Genomic DNA, 20980 nt, shown 5'->3' with positions numbered 1-20980 from the left:
ACTTTTTTATTATCTTTCATGACATGGACAGTTTTGAAGAGTCCAGGCTAGTGCTTTGCAAAATGTCCCAGTAATCTGAGTTTGACTGTAACTTTGTGATTAGATTCAAGCTATACATTTTTACCAGAAGTGCTACACAGGTAATGGTATCATATCAGGAGGCAATGCATCATATCAGGAGGCGGTGAGGTCGGTTTGCCCTGTTGTTGGTGACTTAAAGTTTGATCACTTGGTTAAGATGGTGACTTAACCTTTATCCTGGTTAAGATATTTTCCATTGTAAAGGTATCCATTGTGCTTGAATCAGTTGCTGCACTGAGGTTAGCAGGGTATTAATTTTCTAATTTTTTCATTCCTTTTTTTTTTTTTTTTTTCTCGGTACGCGGGCCTCTCACCGTTGTGGCCTCTCCCGTTGCGGAGCACAGGCTCCGGATGCTCAGGCTCAGTGGCCATGGCTCGCGGGCCCAGCCGCCCCGCGGCATGCGGGATCTTCCCAGACCGGGGCACGAACCCATGTCCCCTGCATCGGCAGGCAGACTCTCAACCACTGCGCCACCAGGGAAGCCCTTTCATTCCTTTTTGTATATATCAGATGGAATCCTCAGTACAGAACCCAGGTCTTTTTTTTTTTTAATTGAAATATAGTTGATTTACAATGTTGTGTTAACTTCTGCTGTACAGCAAAGTGATTCAGATAGATAGATACATAGATACATAGATAGATAGATAGATATTCTTTTCTGTTATGGTTTATCACAGGATATTGAATATAGTTCCCTGTGCTGTATAGTAGGACCTTGTTGTTTATCCATCCTATATATAATAGTTTGCATCTGCTAATCCCAAACTCCCAAACCATGCCTCCCCCACCCACCTCCTCTCCCCCTTGGCAACCACAAGTCTGTTCTCTATGTCTGTGTGTCTGTTTCTGTTTCATCCATATGTTCATTTGTGTTGTATTTTAGATTCCACATATAAATGATATCATATGGTATTTGTCTTTCTCTTTCTGGCTTACTTCGCTTAGTATGATAATCTCTAGGTCCATCTATGTTGCTGCAAATGGCATTATTTTATTCTTTTTTTTGTAGCTGAGTAATATTTCATTGTATATATGTACCATGTCTTCTTTATCCATTCCTCTGTCGATGGACACTTAGGTTGTTTCCGAGTCTTGGCTATTGTAAATAGTGCTGCTATGAACATAGGGGTGCATGTATCTTTTCAAATTATAGCTTTGCCTGGGTATATGCCCAGGAGTGGGATTGCTGGATCATCTGGCAACTCTATTTTTAGTTTTTTGAGGAACCTCCACACTGTTTCCAAAGTGGCTGCACCAGTTTACATTCCCACTAACAGTGTAAGAGGCTGGAACCCAGGTCTCTCTGATGCCAAAGCCCATGCTCTTTCTGCTAGAGGAGCTACCTCTCTAATGTGCAAACAAATGAAGGTAGTCACCTGAAGCTCCTGGGGAGATAAAGCATTTTCTTTCCATCTCTTGTTTAGTGCTCCATTTTCTTTTATCTTGGCAAAATGGAACCCCTTCTGTGGCTTTGAAACTTACTTTAAAAAAAACCCTAAGACTTGAGCACACACAGAGCTGTTATTCCTAGGGCTCACGTGTGAAGGAGTGTATCTAGAGAGGTGGAGAATGTCCAAATCAGCTTCTCCCTCTCAGCATCACTGACGTTATCCCATCTATCTGGGGGTCCAGAGTACATTTCCTTTTCTTTCTTTTTTTGCAGGGGGTGGGTGGGTGAGTGTTGGAATCAAAATATCAGTTTGTTGGGGACTTTTTGGGGTTTTTTTCCAGTGGCAAAGCTGGATTGAAGAGTTTGGTAGAACTTCTACCATTCTTCCCTGTGCCAAGCTGGTGAGGGGGAAGGAAGGATCTGCAAAGCAGCCTGCAAAGACCTTGACAAACACCACCTCCACCAGGGATTACAGACTGGCCTTCCAGTAAGTTAGTGCCAAATGGGAGGGAGGGGCCCTGGAGGGGCAGGGACCCTGTGAGCCTCCCTGGCTGCCAGACACTGGGAACAGGAGATGTGGCCGAGCTGAGAGGAAGCCCGGGCCAGGGGCAGAATTACATTTTCTCTTCTTTGCCGGTAGCTGCCCTTCCTGAAAGTCTTCTTGCGTTAATGAAATCAGTGTGGAAAGATTTCCTACAGCAGGGAAAACACACAGAGAAATCCCTAGTTCTCCCTCTGTCCCTTCTTTTGTTATAATAAGTGGCGACGACTTTCCTAATCACTAATAAATTCAGGTTTACAGGTCACAGTGACAGAGTCAGGGTTAGTGTTACAGTGTCACAAACACCAAAAAAATCCCCACCCAGATTAAAACAAAACATATTCCCTTTGTTTGACATCTTTGTACTGTTTAACATGAGTATTTCAACAGTCTTTATTTTCCAAACATGCAAACGGGAGAGAGTGATCTGACCCGCAGTATATTGACATACCATGTAGCTATAACCTTGAGATAAAAAGTAAAGGAAAAAGTCAAAACAGCTCAAACCAAATACTAACACAAGCACGTCTTTCTTCAGTCCAGAAGGCTTGCCTCTGTAACAAGGGAACACACTGACATTAGTACACACTGACCGTGGTGCCCACGCACAGATCCAGATGGCTAACCCATGGGGCCCCAAATGCAAAGCTGGGAAGTTGAATGTATTCGTTAATTAATTTGACAAGTGTGTCCTAAGTATCTACTTTGGGCTAGACATGTTTCTAGGTGTTGGACGTGTCATACATCAAGGGGATTTATAAGACGTACAAGCCCTCTGCGCTTGTGGAACTTACCTAGTGGCATTGGGGGAAAAAAAATATCAGAGACTACACTCCCACAATGTTAAGAGGAGATGGAAAATAACAACTATAGCAGAAAGCCCGAGCTGGTTTCCTGAATTCTGTATATCCAGGAATGCAACTTCTTCAAAATCTGGGTCACACTGTGGAAAGGTGATTAAAGACAGTAAGACAGAGAGGAAATGGCGGAGAGTCAGAGAGAAGCTTCACTCCTCACCGTACATGGGAGGGTCCTTTGGAAGCTTTTACCAGCTTTTACCAAACCTAATGTCTATAAGACGATGGATAAGAGAAACAGTGAAGACTGTGCCTTTGTCCCATACTGAAAGAACTCCAAAGATGCAATGTCCCAACGAAATAACAGGTAGCTTCCCAAGCATCTTTGCTATTCGGAGCCCAGCGCTAAGGATTTTACATGTATTGGCTCATTTAATGCTAACAGTCACCCCCTGGTGACATAAACACTAACTTTATTCCCATCTCCCATATGAAGAAACAGCCCTAGAAAAGCTAAGCAACTTGCCTTTGCCCAAGGACACATACCTGGTAGAGAGTGGAACCAGAACAGGATCCTAGCTGTGTCTGACTCCAAAATCCATGTTCTAAACCACTACCTTTCCATCCATAAAATTATTTTTCTTAATTTTATTTAAGGGGAAAAAAGGTATTAATATTGCATAGAAATTTAATCAGATCGCTTCAGAAAGTTGTCTGTGTTTTCCAGATGTTATCTTGGAAGGACAGTCAAACATGTCCTCTGAGTCAAAAGCAAATACACACCACTTTCTCAAATGCATGAGAAACTAAGAGATGAACTTCTGCGATTGCTTCAGTGTACGTGAGCCCACCATCTAAATTTTGAATTACGATTCTAGAATGGAGATCAGTATTTTAGTCAACTAATGAATGATTCCTCAAAGTTTATTTTACAACTGCATACATTTCCATCTTTGCCCTTTACTCGATAATTGAATTAATAATAAATTAACTGAGCTGAAGCTGGTTTAGTGAAAACAATGCAGAAGTCCATAATGAAGCTTGTGCCTATTTGGGGATAAATCTGTATCAAAAATTTAAAAATAATTGTAGTAGAATTGAACTTTGAAGCGGGGAAGAGGTCTTGCTTTTGCTTTAAATCATTGAAATTAAATGTAATGAAAAGTGATCAGAGTGCTTATTTTTACTTTGTTTTGTGGGAAATTGTGCTGGGAATGTAGGTCTATTGTGCACAAAGGATGTTGGCTTTATGCTGGAACCACCAGGCAGGTTGAGTTGAGAAACAATTAGCTCAGTCAGCAAGCCTTTGAATCTGATTAAGCCAGGAAGTGGTCACTCCCCAAGACAGAGCAGAATGAAGGGAATGAAGGCGGTAGCCCAACACGAGGAATGATTTCTCTCTCTGAGAAAAACTAGTATTATAATTTATTATGTCAAATTTATGTCAAGGATTATATCACTACATTTTATTATTATTTCACTGAAAACAAATATAATCTTGTCTCCGAGTAGATCAGCAGTCCACATGTGTCATGGCTACTGTCTCTAAGAAACTTCTGTTTATTGAGGCTTGACATACTCTCATGTTTTGGTAACAAAACATCTTTGAGACCCAGGACCCAAGTCACAGAGGAAAATGCAAGGCTTATACAAGACTGCTGGCCGGATTCTCATTACTCTGGGGGCTCTCAGTGTATTCTCTGGAGTTATTGCTTTCTTCCCAGTCTTTTCCTACAAGCTTTGGTTCACAGGATGGAGTGTCTGGATTGCTTGTCCCATCTGGAATGGAGCTTTGGTAAGAAAATATTTTTATTACATATGTTGAGAGAATAAAGGAAAGAGGGAGGGAAGGAGGGACCAGAATAACATGTCCCTTTAAAGTTTTCCAACAATATGAAGACATCAAAATTCTACAGAAAATCAGATTTTACCTTAGAACATTGATTTCTATTAGTTATCTTTTAAATATAAGGTTTTCTTAATATCATTTAATCATATCTACAACATATCAGGTATACTATAGTGAAAATGCTGTTCGAGAAATTCTTCAAAAATTATTTTATTTTAATCTTCTTTACCTGGACGTTCTGAGAAATCAGAATCTATCTTTCAAAATTTGAATGTAGAAAAAAATGTGAACCATGAAAAATAATTTTTAAATGAAGAACAAAGTAAAATAATTTTCAGACTAATGCTTTTATTAGAAACACCGAGGTGTGTTTATGTGACCGAAAGGTTTACAAGCCCCAAATCTTAGTTCTCCCATCTTTTTGTTTGAACACGACTGCTTAAACTGAAAATAATTGAAGAAGTTGAGTGATGGGCTTTACTAACTTCACATGTTGCCAAATTTGCATGTGTCAAATACACGTGGGTACTAAGTAACTGCTCAATGTCTGCCCATTGAATGGTCACCACAGGTGAATGATGACACTGGTACCTCAGCTCCCTGGGTCAAAGAAACCAACACATGTAGTCTTGGGAGTAGGTGGCTGCCATGGAGGCATGATCGAAGAGGGGTTACAAAGGCCCAAACATCCAACAAATCCTTCTCTCATTGTTTCCTGGGATGCCTGACATTCACTATTGGAGACTAGACAATTTGATTTTGAAGCTTTTTGATCGTGTGGAGTTTTCTCTTAAAATGTAGCCACTCTCAGGAGGGGCAATATTTTACGTTTTTAAAAAAATCAAACTTAACAGAGATGTCATCTAAATGCAAGACCCTAGGAAATATAATTTTAATTTACTTAATAAATAAATATGTATTGGTAGCCTACTACATGCTTGAGTTACAATGGAGAATAAAACAAGATCTCGATATTAAAGGAATTTGGTCTAGTGGGGTTTAATGATGGTGTGCAGATGGAGGAAAGTGGGATGGTGGGAGCATGGAACTGAACATGGAAACGATTTGATGGTATTTTTCTTTTTTTTATTTATGTTTTCTTTTACACCGCCACCCAAGTCTTGAACTTTTCCTCTTTCCCCCAACAACTACCCCAAACCACACATTCAAGGAAATGTTTATTAAACACCTACTAGAATGCAGGGATGGCATTTATATAAATGACTACCAAACTTTTTTGTTAGTGACCCAGAGTAAGAAAAATATTTTACATCAGGACCTGGAATGTACATAAATACATCTATATATTTCTCTCAAGGTAAAAAGAGAGATACTGAAATATACATGTAACTAGATTTATATAACATATGTTTCGCAAAACAATACTTAACCTTCTATGTGAAGTGAATTCTGATATTTTCTATTCTAGTTAACTTTGTAAAAATCCTGACTTTACAACTGGCCCAAACTTTAACAAAACCATGGTTATAGCTCAATCCTGTGTCCCTTTCTTATAATTCTTTGCCTATCCCTGCAGGGTCTATCATAATATAGTCAACAGATATTGGTGATTTCATTAGGTTCACAGATTACTGAGTATATGCTTATTCTACACCAAACATCTGCTTGACCAATCAGACCCAGAGAAATGACATGACAAATCTCTAGCACATAGCTAATTGGTGGCTTTTTGATTTTTTGAGGGTGAAGCACGGGGAAGTAGAGTCAGAGAGTTAGGATTTGGAGAGGTGAGCCTCTGTTCAAATCCTCACTTTAACATTCTTGGTATGTAGTCAAGAGCAGGGCCCTCATTCAACCAATTCCTCATTGCCTTTACCTGTAGAATGGGGAATTTCACAGGTAAAGAGAGCCCATGTGAAACTGTCTAACCATAAGAGGCTCAAAGAGAATGAACACAATTTGCTCAAAGACTGCATAATAAAGAGCTTTGCCAATTTTAAAGCCCTACACAAATGCTAGTTAATACGATGCCTTTCATTTATGCCCTACTCTCTGTCCAAACCCTTTGTTCCTAATCCCTTGCCACCTGCCTCACTCTTCCATTCTGTTCCCTGATGACCTGCTGAGTTCCGTATCATATTACATCCTGACCTCATCTCCAACCACTCTACCCTTAGCTCTTTTCTTTCCCATCACACTGGCTCCTTGTTTTCAAACATGGCCAGGTATGTTTCTGTCTCAGGGCCTTTGCACTGCCAGTTCTCTGCCTGAAGCCTTTTCTCACGTACAGCTTGTTCCCTAACTTTCTTCAATTCTTGGATCAAATGTCACTTTCTCACTGATGCCTTCCCTCATTACCCTATTTAAAATTGCAGACCTCCCCCGCAAATGGCATTCTCAATCTCTCATCCCCGACTCTACTTTTCCCCCGCCCCGTAACACCATCTAATATACAACATAATTGACTGACTTATTATCTGTTTGTTTGTCCTTTCCCCCCAAATGTAGATTATACAAAGGCAGGATTTTTTTTTTTTTCTATTTTGTTCATTGCTATATCTCCAGCACTTGAAAGGGAGTAAGTGACATGCTAGGTATTCGTGCTAAATATTGCTTGATACATATTGTCGAATGAGTGGTGAATGCCATGCTCTCCATTCTGACAGTACAGAATTCCTTATGCAGTTGAGCTCTAATTAGGTGGCAAAGAATAAAGGTCAAGCTGGTATTTACACTAAAACAGGAAAAAATCCTCACCAGAAGGAAAGCAATAAGAATGCTCCCTCTTTCAATAATGTCTAAATTTGGAACAACATGATTTTTTTCCTAGTCAGTTTGGTAGTGAACCATAGCTCTGTCTGATTAGGGTCAACTTCAAAGGTCTCTGACCCATCCCACAACCTTCCCTGCCAATCACTTCTCAACTTGCCTGCAAAGTGTATCTTCCTCTGGTAGAAAGATAATATGTACATTTCAAACATATTTCCTTTTGAAAATGACTCCGTATCTCTTTTGAGATTGGAAGAGATAGATTTTAGAAGTGACCCATACTTTGTGTTTGTCCGGTGCCTTTCTTTCAAAGCTTTTTCTAAATTCTTCACAAATATTCCTCCTCAGACTCTCCTAGCTCAATTCTTACAGACACATGAGAAGCTGTTTTCCTAGAAATCTGAACCAGGTTATTGAAAGTCATCAGCTGCTAGAAAGTATGTAGCAAGGAGATCACTGAGCCTTAAGGACTGAGCTCTACTTTAATCCTGGAAAACCTGGCCTGTAGATCAAGCTCTGATGAACAGACTGAAGTGCACTGAGTTAAAAAACGGGACTAGGATCCAGGGACTTGGCCAACGGTGAGCAGCAGCGCTGTACCCAGAGCCCTGCCTGGAGACAGGAACTTAGGAGAAAGGTAGGGCTGGACTCACCCATGCAAGCTCCAGTTTCCTCGTTTATTAGAGAAGGGACTTGATTGCACCAATGCTCAAGTCGCTTATAGCATCAACAGTCCTGCGATTTCCAATCTGCTGATGGTCCGTTTTCCACTTAGATATCCTAAGCTTCTTGAAGCTTAACTGGCCCAAAAATGTAATCGTCTTACCACCAAAAGCAATTATGCCTTCTCCTGACTTCCCAGTCTTTGAACCCAATTTCAAACCCTGGAGTGACTTTTGACTCAATCCTTTCCTCTAAACTAGTGTTTCTCAAACTGAAATGTGCATGTAAATCACCTGGGGATCTTAAAATGCAAGCTCTGATTCTGTGAGTCTAGGGTGAAGCTGAGATTCTACATGTCTGACAGGTTCCCAAGGGAGGAGATGCTACTGGTCCTTAGGACAGTGCTTAGGGCAGCAATGCCCAAAACCAGCCCATTTCAGCCCCACTCCCGCCCCACCACATCCAATCCATTGCCAACTTTTATTTTTCCTACGAGGCAAATCCCTATGCATTTTTTCTTCTTCGTTCTCACTATGCAACCCCTGCCCACCTCCTTACCACTTCCTGCCCCACTCAGGTTTTATGCCTTGAAACTTTTAGAACCAACCTGTGGGGATCTATACATTAATGGGTTATAAAATCAACCTGTTGGGTAGCTAGCATTTAAACATATAGAATATGAATAGAATAGAACAGAATAGGATGGGACAGAATGGAACGGCATATAATAGAGAATTCTACAGTGTATCACACATAATAAAGTTATTGTTATTTTGGTTAGATGTAAAAATATTCGTAACTTGGCCGTGTTACAAAATATATTTCTTACTATGGGTAAAGGTTAAAAAAAAAAAAAGCTTGAAGACCAAGGTCCTACAGAGACCTCTAGGCCAATGCAGCAAGCATGCAATAACAGGCCCATCTTTCTAAACCTCTGCTGTACCGGTCTTCAAAAATCTTTAGTGTTGCTTCATTGTGCAAACCGAGTTCAGATATATTAGCCTGGATTTTGAGGCCCTCCACACCCTGACCTCACGTGGCTTTCAAGCCTGATTTCCTACTCCTCTCTGCCAGGAACCAACTCTCCCATGGCTGCCCAGACTGCCCTTCCCTCTGCATCTCTCACTGACGTCACATCCATCCTTCAAACCTGCTTTGAGTCATATTTCCCCCACAGTGCCTTCAGTCCTTTCACACCTGGACTATAGATTCCGTTGAGAGTTGGGGCCATTATTTGTACAATTATTGCTTGGTGAGCTTGCTTACCTTATTCGGCTTCTCTGTGCCTCATTTTAAAAATAGGAGACGATCTACATCCTAGGGTCATTCATTATGAAGATTAAATGAATTAACACATGTAAAGCATTTGCTAGAGTGCCCGGCATAGAATAAGTGCTCAATAAAAGTTAAACGTTATTATCATTATTCCATCGGCATCGTGCCTATCACATCCCTTGTTCCCAGTAGACCCAAAATAGATGTCCGTAAGTGAATAAATGAGCCCATGTTATAATGATTTCTCTAAAAGTTTCTATTTCTGTTGTGAAGCTCTCTGCTTCCTTCAATTCATCTGCTTCTGGGAACTGCATCCTTACTGGGGCCATTTAAAGATTTAGTGGGAGGGGTCACAATTAGCATGCAGAATGTTAGCAGCAACTTTTGCAAAACCCAAGTAATGTCCTTGGAACTGTCCCCACAGAGCAAGTCCACAGCCTGTCAAGAAGAGCTGAGGGTGGAGAGGGCAGGGCTGGGCCTCCAGCTGCACTCCCACCCTCCCCAGGCATGGCCTCCTTTCCGCCCTTCCTCACAACCTGACCGCCCCTCTCTACCCAACTCTTCACCTCTCAGACCCTCCCACATTTCCTTTTCCCACTTGACTTCTCTTCCCTCAGATCTCTTCCTTTTTTTTTAACGTCTTTTGGCTGCATGGCACAGCATGTGGGATCTTAGTTCCCCGACCAGGGATCAAACCCATGCCCCCTGCACTGGGAGTGCAGAGCCTTAACCACTGGACCACCAGACAAGTCCCAAATCTCTTCCTTTTTTATCCTATTCCCCTTCCCTGTCTAAAAATAAATTTTTTTAAACAATGGAAAGAAGAAAAAGGAAAGCCTGTGACTCTTGGGGGAATACCCGCACTCCACCTCCCACGCACGGCCGGGCACCAGGAAAGATGGGTGTGCTTGGCTCCTGAGCCGCAGTCCTCAGGGTGGATTTAACAAGTTACTGAACGGCATGCATACACCAGCTTCCCCCATGAAAGATCTTTTTCAAAGTTTTGTGTAAACAAAGCAAAATTGAAGCTGGCAGCTACAACAGAAATAACAGGCAACTGCAATTCGGCAGGATTTTTCAACTTTTGAAAGGAAAGAAACAGTTTGTGCCAAAGTAGTTAAGGCAGCCTGGACTCTAAGCATCTGATAATGTCAGCTATCTACTTGGACTTCAACCAGCAGAGACATCTCCTTTGCTTTTTATCTCGTTTGCTTTAGTGTTTCTCTCACACAGAGGAGTGATGTGTCAATTGAGCGCTTTGCCTCTGAAAGCAGACTAGCCCCAGGCTTAGCATCAGTGCTACAGTTGCTGTTAATAATTCTCCTGTTTTGTTGTACTGTTTATGCTGGCTCAACCTCCATAGGGTCCCTTGGAAACTTTCCTCTTGCAGAATCAAGGCAACCTCTTTCGATTGCAGATGGTTCTGTTTTTATCCATGGGAGTTTTATGGTATGGCGATGCCAAAGTCTGGAACGTCAGGCTTAGCTACACGAGTTTTGTGTGAGTGTACATGTGCGTGCTTTTTTCCCCTCGCTCTCAGATTCTCTAAATCCAATATTCAAAATAGAATATGCCAGGAAAATGAAAAGCTAGGTCTCAAAACAATAAATATGCCAGACCTGGAGCTACAAAAAGCAACATCCCACAAAACCATATTGGTGAAAGCTCCGATTTTTTTCCCCTGTTGATACTATACATACAGTCGTGTTTATTTCTCTGTCAAAACCGTAAATTGTAACTCTTTTTAAACCTGTCCTCATTCTATATCTTACTTCAGGCACATCTCTTCCTGGTTTTCTCTCCCAACCTCAAAACATTCCTTGACCAGGAACAAATGATTTATGGGCTGGGAATAAGCAATTTCCAGACACTGATTACATAGGTCTCCATCAGACCCGGTGCCGAAGCGAAGATGAGCCCAGAATTTTTTTCTCCTTATCTATTGCTCAGTTCTGGTGACACCATTCCCTCCTTTGTGGAACTATTTTCATTCTGCATTTGGGGGCTTTTTCTTCAACGGAGACTATGAAGAACTCTCTTTTGAAAAGCTGGACACCACTGCCCCCAGAACAATAAATGCCCCATCATGCATTCATTCTAATGATAATCTTTGTTATTTGAGAGACAGGGATCACCGGCAGGCTGAGGCCGCAGAATCTCAAAAAAAGCAAAGAGTAAAAGATATACCGCTGCCGGGAGGGTTTGCGGGTGGGTGCGGTTCTGTGACACGTTTCCTTTTCAGTTCCTCCCATTTGTAAATTTAGCAATTTGGAAAAAGATGAACAATAGACAATTAACCAAAATAAAACAGACGGCAAGGGTTTTAAAGCCAAGCTTTCATTGCAGTGACATCTTAACAGTAGCAAAGGTTATAATTGTGATGGCAACGGCAACATAGAAAATCAAAAAAATGAGCTTGTGTGAATCATGTCTCTGTGACACTGATGGCTTCTTTTCCTCATTGTCATCACGGATGAGGAGGTGATCAGAGCCATAAATCCATTTAGCCATTTGCTATTCCTTCTGGTTTATGATAAAGTCGTCAAACCGTGAAGCAAACTGAACTCTTTCCAGAGGTACCTTCTCTCACGGAATGTTGTTTTTCCATTTTCCTTTCACAGGCCATCATGACTGGTATACTCCTACTGTTGGCTCACAAAGAGTGGACCGAGAGACACCTGGTAAATGTATAGACATCGAGTAGGTTGGCAGAGAAAGTTTGAAGGTCAAATCTCTACTAGTTCAGGATGGAACACAGAGAATGATTTCTGATTATAATTGAATCCTATCTAATAGATGCCTTACTATGATGGATTTCAGTCATAAACGTTGTTTTAAATGCATAAGTTTTATCTGATACCTGCTCCAAACATTTTCTACCAGTTCCCGTGATTATTGTATTTAAGTAGTGTAGTTTGGGGAGGACAGAATCCGTGTTAGTCTTCCTGAATTTCATTCTGAAAAAGTGGATCTATAGGATCCTCTGTTTTTAATCATGTATTTTCAAGTCTCAATTTGGTATCTCCTTCCAATCTCCCTGTTACCTCTTCCCCTAAAAAAGGATGAAAAGGGGCTTCCCTGGTGGCGCAGTGGTTGAGAGTCCGCCTGCCGATGCAGGGGACACGGGTTCGTGACCTGGTTCCAGGAAGATCCCACATGCCGCGGAGCGGCTGGGCCCGTGAGCCATGGCCGCTGAGCCTGCGCGTCCGGAGCCTGTGCTCCTCAACAGGAGAGGCCACAACAGTGAGAGGCCCGTGTACCGCAAAAAAAAAAAAAAAAAAAAAGAATGAAAAGTCTGTGATATCTTGCATTTCAACAGTGTAGAGCCAAGTAAATCCCAAGGTACAGAAAGACTACCTTGATTTGATTATAGCTCCTCTTCCCATGGCTACAGCAGGGCTGCTCAAACTTTAATATATGTGTGAATCACCCGGGGATCTGGTTAAAATGAAGATTTTGATTCAGTAGATCTGAGTGAAGCCTGAGATTCTACATCTCTAATAAGTTCCCAGGGGATATTTAGTGCTCCTGGACCATAGACCACACTCTGAATAACAAGGTCCTAGGGTAAGGCAGGGGTTCTGTTCACTCATCTTTGTCTTCCCACCCGGACTGGTTCTCAACACATGATAGGAGGTAAGTCAATAAATGTGTTGAGTGGAATTGATTTCATTTTTGCTCCAGCGGGTTGATATGTTATTCTCCCATAGTGAAAGTTCAAGAGGAAGGCAAAAGGGCCTAAAGAGACGGTTGTAACCCACTTCTCCTTCATTTCCCAGTAGGAAAGATTAATAGCCAGCATCTCTTTCTTTCCACATGTTGCTGAGAAGCTTCTGAAAAATCTAGTTCCCCAAGTAACAATTTGTTTCTGCTTTATTTTCAGTGGGAAGCTAGTTTCACCTTTGTGGTTCTGAGCATCCTGGGATGTCCACTTCATTTTACTGTAGCCTTGGCATCTGCTCTCCTTGGCCCGTATTGCTTCTACTCATTTTGGGGGACTGCAGGGACCAATTACCTTGGTTATGCAGTTGCCTTTCCTTTTCCATATGCAAAATTCCCATCAGTTTGTGTAGACCCACCACACTATGAAGAGTACCACCTGACACTTCAAGCCTTAGACCTGTGCCTGAGCTTTGCCATGCTCTGTGTGTCCCTGACAGCGTTCATCACACTTTCTGCAAGACTTCTCCGGAATGGACATATAAATGTAAGTTTCCAGAAAGGGGGAGCCAGTTCCTGTTCCATCCTAAATGCTAAAATGGAAAGTTTGGTACATTAATACTTAATCTGTCTCTCTTTTTTACCCCTGTATCTTGTATAACCAAAATTCTCCCACTCTTTCTACTTCGACTCCAGCTAAGAGGCTGATATATAATACATCAACATCAGATTTAGCTTTCTGACATTTTCCGAAAAGGCTGATAATAATTTTAATATGATAATAATAGAATTATGAACTGAATATTTAGTATGTGTCAGTGTACTTCCCATTTCACAGATAGTAAACAGAGGCTAAAGAGTTTGTATAACTTGCCCAAGGTCACACAGCTTAATGACTAGTAGGACCAGATTCAGAACCCAGAGCTATTTCTCTTCATCAGGCCAGATTTGTCCTGGGCTCCCTCATCCCCCTCCTTGCATCCTCTGCTCCTCTGCCAGACCATTAAGATGCAAGGCTCTGGCCTCCAGGAGGGTTAGAGCGGGGTCACTGGGAAAACAGCACAAGTGATTTCTGATTCCAAATTCCTACGGTTGATACTGGGTCCCTCCTCTGTGGGTTGAACAACCTCCCTCTGAAAAGAGGTATTTCTCACTGCAAACTCTTATACTGGCTTTATGATTCAAGTTAGGATTATATCAGGGTCAAGTGAATTTGGGTTATGTTAGCCAATTTTTTTTCCAGTTTCATCCTATCAGCACCAACCAGTAAAGCTGGAAGACAGGAATTTGGCACTCCCAATGCTTTTTGTGGTCAGTCTTGTCCTCTTCAACTTCTTCATAAATCTGCAAAGGAAATCCTGTACATTCTTAGGAACGGAGTTGATTTTACAAGGAACTTGCCGAGAAACAAGGCAAGCAGACCAAAATCACTGCCCCCGCTGTACTGCCAGGACATGTAGAAGTTTAGTATTTGAGAATTCTCCCTTGTGGCAAATGTCCTGACTTTCTAGACTATTTACTAAGGAACATATGCATAGGAGAACCACACATTAGAAGTTGACAGTCATAACCCCTTAGCATGCATAGCTAATCAGACATCTGGCTGTCATTTTAAGCATGACCCTCACAACATTGAGGTTTAACGTAGGGTGGAGAATAGGGAGAAAAGAATGAAAAAAATATACGTCGAGCTTTGTAAGCCAACAGCGCCTTACCGTGGAAACCCAACAGTGAGACCATCTAAAGTGCCTGGAGAGAGAGAAAATTAATTGAAAACAGAGCAAAGTTCTGTGACTTCAGGGTTTTGCCTTTGCCCATCTTGCTCAGAACAGTTTCCTGCTGTGTGGTTTCTGAGCTACGTATGGGACCCAATGCAACTACAACACGTTCCTCAAAGGGAATCAATGACATCAGAAACGCCCAGGGTTTTTGTGAAACTAGATTTCTGCATCCCTTCCAGGTCCATTCCCACTATGTCAGAAATTCTGGGGTTGGAGGCAGGAAACATGCGGTTTTAACACACGCCCCCAAGAGATCCTGATGAAAATTCTCTTCCTAGCACACAATGCACTAAGTATCAATTCAGGACAGAATCTCAGTTTTCCCATTTGCATAAAATGCAGCACTAGTTTGGGTGAGAGTTCTAGATAAATTTAATAAGCATGTCTTCGGTGAACATTCTTGGATGACTTGACATCACTTAATCCATAGGGGTGGCAGATCACGTTTCGTTAGCGAGGATGAATGGCTGACTTAATGGGATATGATGTCCTGTATTAATAAATATACCACTGTTGCCCCAAGACCAAAAGGAGCTCATGAAGCCTGAACAAAGCTTTGTTACCATGCAGAAATCTCAGCTACATTAGGCACAATTTCTAGCAGTGAAATAAATGCATTGTTTATCAAAATTCTAGAAAACACATAACTTTCTTAGAAAGAAAGGTGGATCGTTTGCTGGGATACAGAATTCTACATAGTGATTCTACTTTTAATGAACCTCTGTGTAGTTATGTTGTTAGATTCCCTACAGTGCTGAAAGAGATAAGTAATATTTTTAAATTTTTATTTAAAACTATTAATAAACGCTGTGAAATATGCTGCTGATTCACACTTTTTTCATATAAACAGAACACTGAAAATGTTTTTAAAACCTGCCCACTTTTAAGTGTCTGCCTGAAAAGTAAAATTCTTTTATGTAAATATAGTACATAGCAGGAAACTCAAGAGCTATGAAAATTTGTAAAAAAGAAAAAAGCGATGGTTTGAAGGAGGATTTGGGGAAAATTGTGGTTGTACTCTAAAACAAAATCAATTTTTTCAGATCTATATGTAACAGTCAATATTATGATGAAAAATATTCCCTCGTAAGGGTTTGTTTGTGCAAGTTTAAAAACATGTTTTCAAAAATGAATCAAGCACCCCTCTAGGAATCACCACATTCATTATTTCTTCCTTCCTGTGCCTTTTCAGTTTAGTAGAATTGAAGTCATCTTGTGTCCCAGTCAGCTCAAGCTGCTATTAAAAAATGCCGTAGGCTGGGTGGCTCGACCAACACACATTTATTTCTCACAGTTCCAGAGACGGGAAGTCCAAGATCAAAGTGCCACCATGGTTGGTTTTTGGTGAGGCCTGTCTTCCTGGCTTGTGGATGGCTGCCTGCTCACTGTGTGCTCTCAAGGCCTTTCCTGGGCTTGCTCCTAGAGAGAGGAGCAATCTCTCTGGCCCCTATATTTTACAGACACTAATCTCATCATGGGGACCCCACACTTATGACCTCATCTAAACTTAATTACCTCCCAAATGACTTACTTCCAAATACCATCACAGTGGGGATTGGGATTTCAACATATGGATTTAGGAGGGGACATAAACAGTTGATTGCAGCTTACTGAAGGTGACACAGTGACAGTGTATGAGCATGCAGTCAACTGGTACCCAACTAAAACCAGAGGTCTAATGCTTGAAAGAGGCATGAAGGGTTTGATGATTTTGACAAACACTCAGAAAAGCATGGTGTGAGTGCTACAGACTGAATGTTTGTGTCACCCCCAAAATCTACATTGAAGCACTAACCCCCACTGTGATGGCGGTAATTAGATTTGGATGAGGTCATGAGGGCAGAGCCCCCATGATGGGGTTAGTGCCCTTATAAGAAAATGAAGAGACCAGCGTGCTCTGTCTCTCTCCACCGTGATAGTATACAGCAAGAAGGGGACCGTTTACAAACTAGGAAGTGGGCTTCCACCAGACACTGAATCTTCTGACACCTTGATCTTGGACTTCCAGCCTCCAGAACCGTGAGAAATGTCTGTTGTTTGAGCCATCCAGTCTATGGTAGTGTGCTGTAGCAGCCCAGGCTGACTAAGACAGTGAGTCCTTCCAAATTTCAAGGGCCTCGTGGGAAGGGGTGGAGCTGGGAGAGGACTAAGAGACCCCTGTTTGTGTGGTTCCATGCAACACACTGAAGTGACCCTGTGGGCTTAGGACTCAGTGCAGAAGGCAAATGAGCACCACACAGAATTAAGTTGAAAAACTAAAATGCATAACAACCGTAGCTGAAATTGTCTACATTCTTGGTCCAGTAAGTAATAAAGTGATGAGAAAGGAAAGAATTGGGACGCCAGACGCGCTGCAGCTGTCCCCTGCAGCTACTCTGCCCCTCCTCCATGGAATGGAATGGCTTCGTTTGTTTTCCTTTCATTATTCATTGTTATGTTTGGGGTTGTTTTTTTTTTAATGAAAGGGGGAAAGAAAATATTTTCTCCTTCTCATGTGATACAATGGTTTTATTTTTTTTTTCAATGAACTGAGAAATATTTGCCATAAAAGATGTAGGTAAACCCTCTAAATGTGGTTTAAAACATGGGGACAGATTATTTATCAGTGGAGGACAAACAAAAGGCAAATTAACAGCAATATACTGGTTCCAAATCTTTCAGCAGACGTACTCTGCATCATTAGCAATAGAAATGTGTTTTGAAAGAAATTCTTCCATGACTCTTATCCTCAAATTCTGAGGTCCCACATTGGGCTATAGCAAGGTGTTTCTGGTGCTTCTGGGAAATAATCCCCTCGGGTAGATCCAGTAAAACTCAAGCTGTACCGTGCAACTGTAAGAATCCACTGTATTTCTTCCTCATAAATTCTATTTTGTGGTCACCTCAAAGTGGTCAGTCGAAAAATCAGAATCTAGAAAAATAATTGCAATTCAGGGCATTACTATTCCTTCTATCTCATAATTTTCTCTGGAATAATAATAATGGTGACATAAAACTGGGTGATAGGGCTTCCCTGGTGGCACAGTGGTTGAGAGTCTGCCTGCCGCTGCAGCGGACGCGGGTTCGTGCCCGGGTCCGGGAAGATCCCACATGCCGCGGAGCGGCTGGGCCCGTGAACCATGGCCGCTGAGCCTGCGCGTCTGGAGCCTGTGCTCCGCAATGGGAGAGGCTACAACAGTGAGAGGCCCGCGTACCGCAAAAAAAACAAAAAGAAAAAAAAGAAAAAAGACAAATATGAGATCACTTATATGTGGGATGTAAACAATAATACAAATGAATCTATATACAAAACAGAAACAGACTCACATACATAGAAAACAAACTTATGGTTACCTAAGGCGAAAGGTGAGGGAGGGGTAAATTAGGAGTATGGGATTAATAGATACAAACTACTACACGTAAAATAGATAAGCAACAAGGATTTACTGTCTAACACAGGGAACAATACTGCATACCTTGTAATAACCTATAATGGAAAATAATCTGAAAATATATATATACATATAACTGAATCACTTTTCTGCACACCTAAAACTGACACAATATTGTAAGTCAAGTACACTTAAATTTAAAAATTAAAAAAAAAAAACAAAAAACTTAGCATTATATAATTGATTAAGTAAGAAGCTTATGACTCCACTTTATTTTATTTGCAAAAAGATGTTTCTTAAATTTTATTTATTCTCTTATATCATATGATTAACTTAGAGTCCTGGATGAAACAGAAAGCTCCTTGTTAAAGCAATAGAATTACTAGGTTCTGGACAGTAATTAGTACCTATTGGACAAGAGGAGTATCTTCTGTTCACCAGAAATGACTTCTCTCTTGTCACATATCAAGAATTATGAACCTAAAGCCCTAAATATAATATTCATTATTTATCCTTGCTCCTCAACATTTATTGAGCGTGTACTATGAGCCAGATATCATGCTAAAGTACAGAAAAATGAGCAAAACATATTCTGGTGCTCCATTGACTTATAAGGACTGAGGGGAAATGAGACTTGGGCCAGGAGGATCAAGAGCCCAGATGAGGAATAACAAGACCTGAGTTAGGTAGTGATAGTGGGCATGAGAAGAGGTGGTACATTTGAGAGATATTTAGGAAGTAGAATCAATGGACTTCATAACAAGTAGCATGTGGGACAAAGGAGGAGTCCAGGAAGATGCAAAGGGGTTCTGGACCATGAGAGACAAGACAAAGTGATTGGATTTAATGTGTGAGTCCCACTCTTGTCACTTAAGGTAAATATTCAGTTTCACATCTCATCATTAAAAAAAAAATTATTGTAAGAACTTAACAGAAGAAATCAGAGGACTTCTACCTGGGATTCTAGCCAATGAAGTACTAAAATTTGCCATTGGACACTCCATCAAGTTGTTTGCATACCAAAAATCAATTATGCCTTGCTTTGAGTTTATAATAAGCCTAGTGCAGAAAGGCATGGGCTATAAGACAGTTTCAATCTAGGCTGAATTAATTTAACAATGTATCTCTTCTTTTCTTCTACTGAATCTCCCATGGCAAAGATTGGCCGTGAATGACCTATAGATAGCCAAGCCCAATGGTCTCTTTTCAATCCACATCTTCTTTGACTGCTTTCTTCATGAAATTATCTCCCTTGACTTCCACGCACCATTCTCTTTGGTTCTCTTCCTTCTCCATGGCTTCTCCTCCTCAGTCTCCTCCGAAAGGTCCTCTGCTCTGCTCACCACTTAAAGACTGGTACCCTCACTTACCACTTTGGGGCTGGTGCCTCACACATCCACATCTGTAGCCCAGTCCCTTCTCCTGCTCTAATGAGCTCTACGTCTGACTGTTTTCTAGACACTCTTTTGGTGTCCCTCAGATACGTCAAACTCCAGGTGTTCATCGTGGAGTGCATCATCTCTTTGCCCTCAATACCTGCTCCTCTTCCTGTATCTGCAGCTCAGCTGCCAACACTCATGATACTCAGGACGAGCCTGAGACCTGGAGTCATCCTTGACTCCTTACACCTGAGTCCATCACCGTATCCTGACAACTGTACCTCTCAAGTATTTCTCTAATGTGTCCTCCATTCTCTGTACCAACGGTGACAACCCTGGTTTGGCTCCCATATTCTCTCACTCAGACTGCTTTGCTTCCAGTCTGTCTTTCTTAAAAAGTATCCTCCACACAGACTCTAGAAGGAGCTCTCAGGTTCAAATTTGTGCTTATCATTCCCCTGCTTTAAATCCTTCTGCGGCTCTCCTTCACTCTCAGGATATAGCCAAGCTCCTTTGTTTGACATCATGTGTACTCAGCTCCTCTCTGAGCATGTGAGTTCCTCGAGGACAGGGACTGTCTAAGGTGAGCAAGAAAGGTGGGACTGCGAGTGTGAGAATCAAAAGAGGAAAAGAGAAGCAGGTTGCGATACTAGATGTCCTTTTTATGTCTTCCTAGCCATAGCTAAAATCTTACCTAAACCTACAGCAGGAATATTTTAAATTTAAAGACAGTTCACATGTCATGGGGAAATTTACTATGGTCATGGAATCCAAAAAGAATCTCCAGAAAGGGATACATAGAAAAAGTAGATTTGAATTTCCATACCAAGGAGCAGTGGTTTAATGAAGAATTGCTTTCAGCATTATAAAACATAGAGAAGCTGATATGGTACTTTTGAAATCAGACAGTTTGAGGGGTAATTGCTTCTTCTGTCGCTTACTATCTGAGTAGCCTTGAGCAAATGAATACTGAATCTCTCCGAGCCTAAGGTCCTTGTTGGTAAAATGGAGATAACGCCTACCTCACATGTTGCAAAATGAAATGATATAATTACTATTAAGAGCCTTTACACTGAGCACGGTACCTGATAGGCCTTAAGAAATGTTTGCTATCTTCCCCTCACTGCTAATCAAATTTAAATTCTTGACTCAGTCAAAGATTTCAGAAAGTGCCCTTTAGCCTTCTGTAAGTTTTGAAAACCCCCAAACCAGTCCAAACCAGACAAAACAAACAGCAAACCACCAAAAGAGATAGTCAACAGAGAGACTCCCTACTCTTTAGGCAGCCCCTGTCCACAAAAGTAATGGTTCTTCTGGACCGTTTCATGCTTATGCCAGATATTTTATTACACATATATTTCTTTTTTTATATCTCTCTGCCATCCCCCTCCACCAGTATCACCAATTTTGTTCTCTCTGGTGATTCCTCTTACATCCTTAAGAGGTACCATGATGCTGTTAC

The 20980-nt window shown here is 41.3% G+C and overlaps 1 protein-coding gene across 1 annotated transcript; it reads left to right on the top strand.

Annotated features, from left to right (window-relative positions):
- The first annotated feature begins 4446 nt into the window (after positions 1-4446).
- On the top strand, positions 4447-13606 carry TMEM212 (transmembrane protein 212). The gene is made up of 3 exons (XM_030863601.2): positions 4447-4605; positions 11949-12008; positions 13211-13606. The coding sequence occupies exons 1-3, from the start codon at positions 4447-4449 to the stop codon at positions 13604-13606; spliced, it is 615 nt and encodes a 204-aa protein (XP_030719461.1).
- Positions 13607-20980: the final 7374 nt, after the last annotated feature.

This window comes from Globicephala melas, chromosome 4 (genome assembly GCF_963455315.2).
Source record: "Globicephala melas chromosome 4, mGloMel1.2, whole genome shotgun sequence".
Lineage (NCBI taxonomy): Eukaryota > Metazoa > Chordata > Mammalia > Artiodactyla > Delphinidae > Globicephala > Globicephala melas.
The sequence above is the reverse complement of the archived record's forward strand: the minus strand, read 5'-3'. Positions and strand labels throughout refer to the sequence as shown.

Coding starts and splice junctions, on each gene's coding strand:
- TMEM212 (XM_030863601.2), top strand. CDS start 4,447: ATGCAAGGCTTATACAAGACTGCTGGCCGGATTCTCATTACTCTGGGG. Junction 4,606..11,948: donor CCATCTGGAATGGAGCTTTG/GTAAGAAAATAT, acceptor TTCCTTTCACAG/GCCATCATGACTGGTATACT. Junction 12,009..13,210: donor AGTGGACCGAGAGACACCTG/GTAAATGTATAG, acceptor CTTTATTTTCAG/TGGGAAGCTAGTTTCACCTT.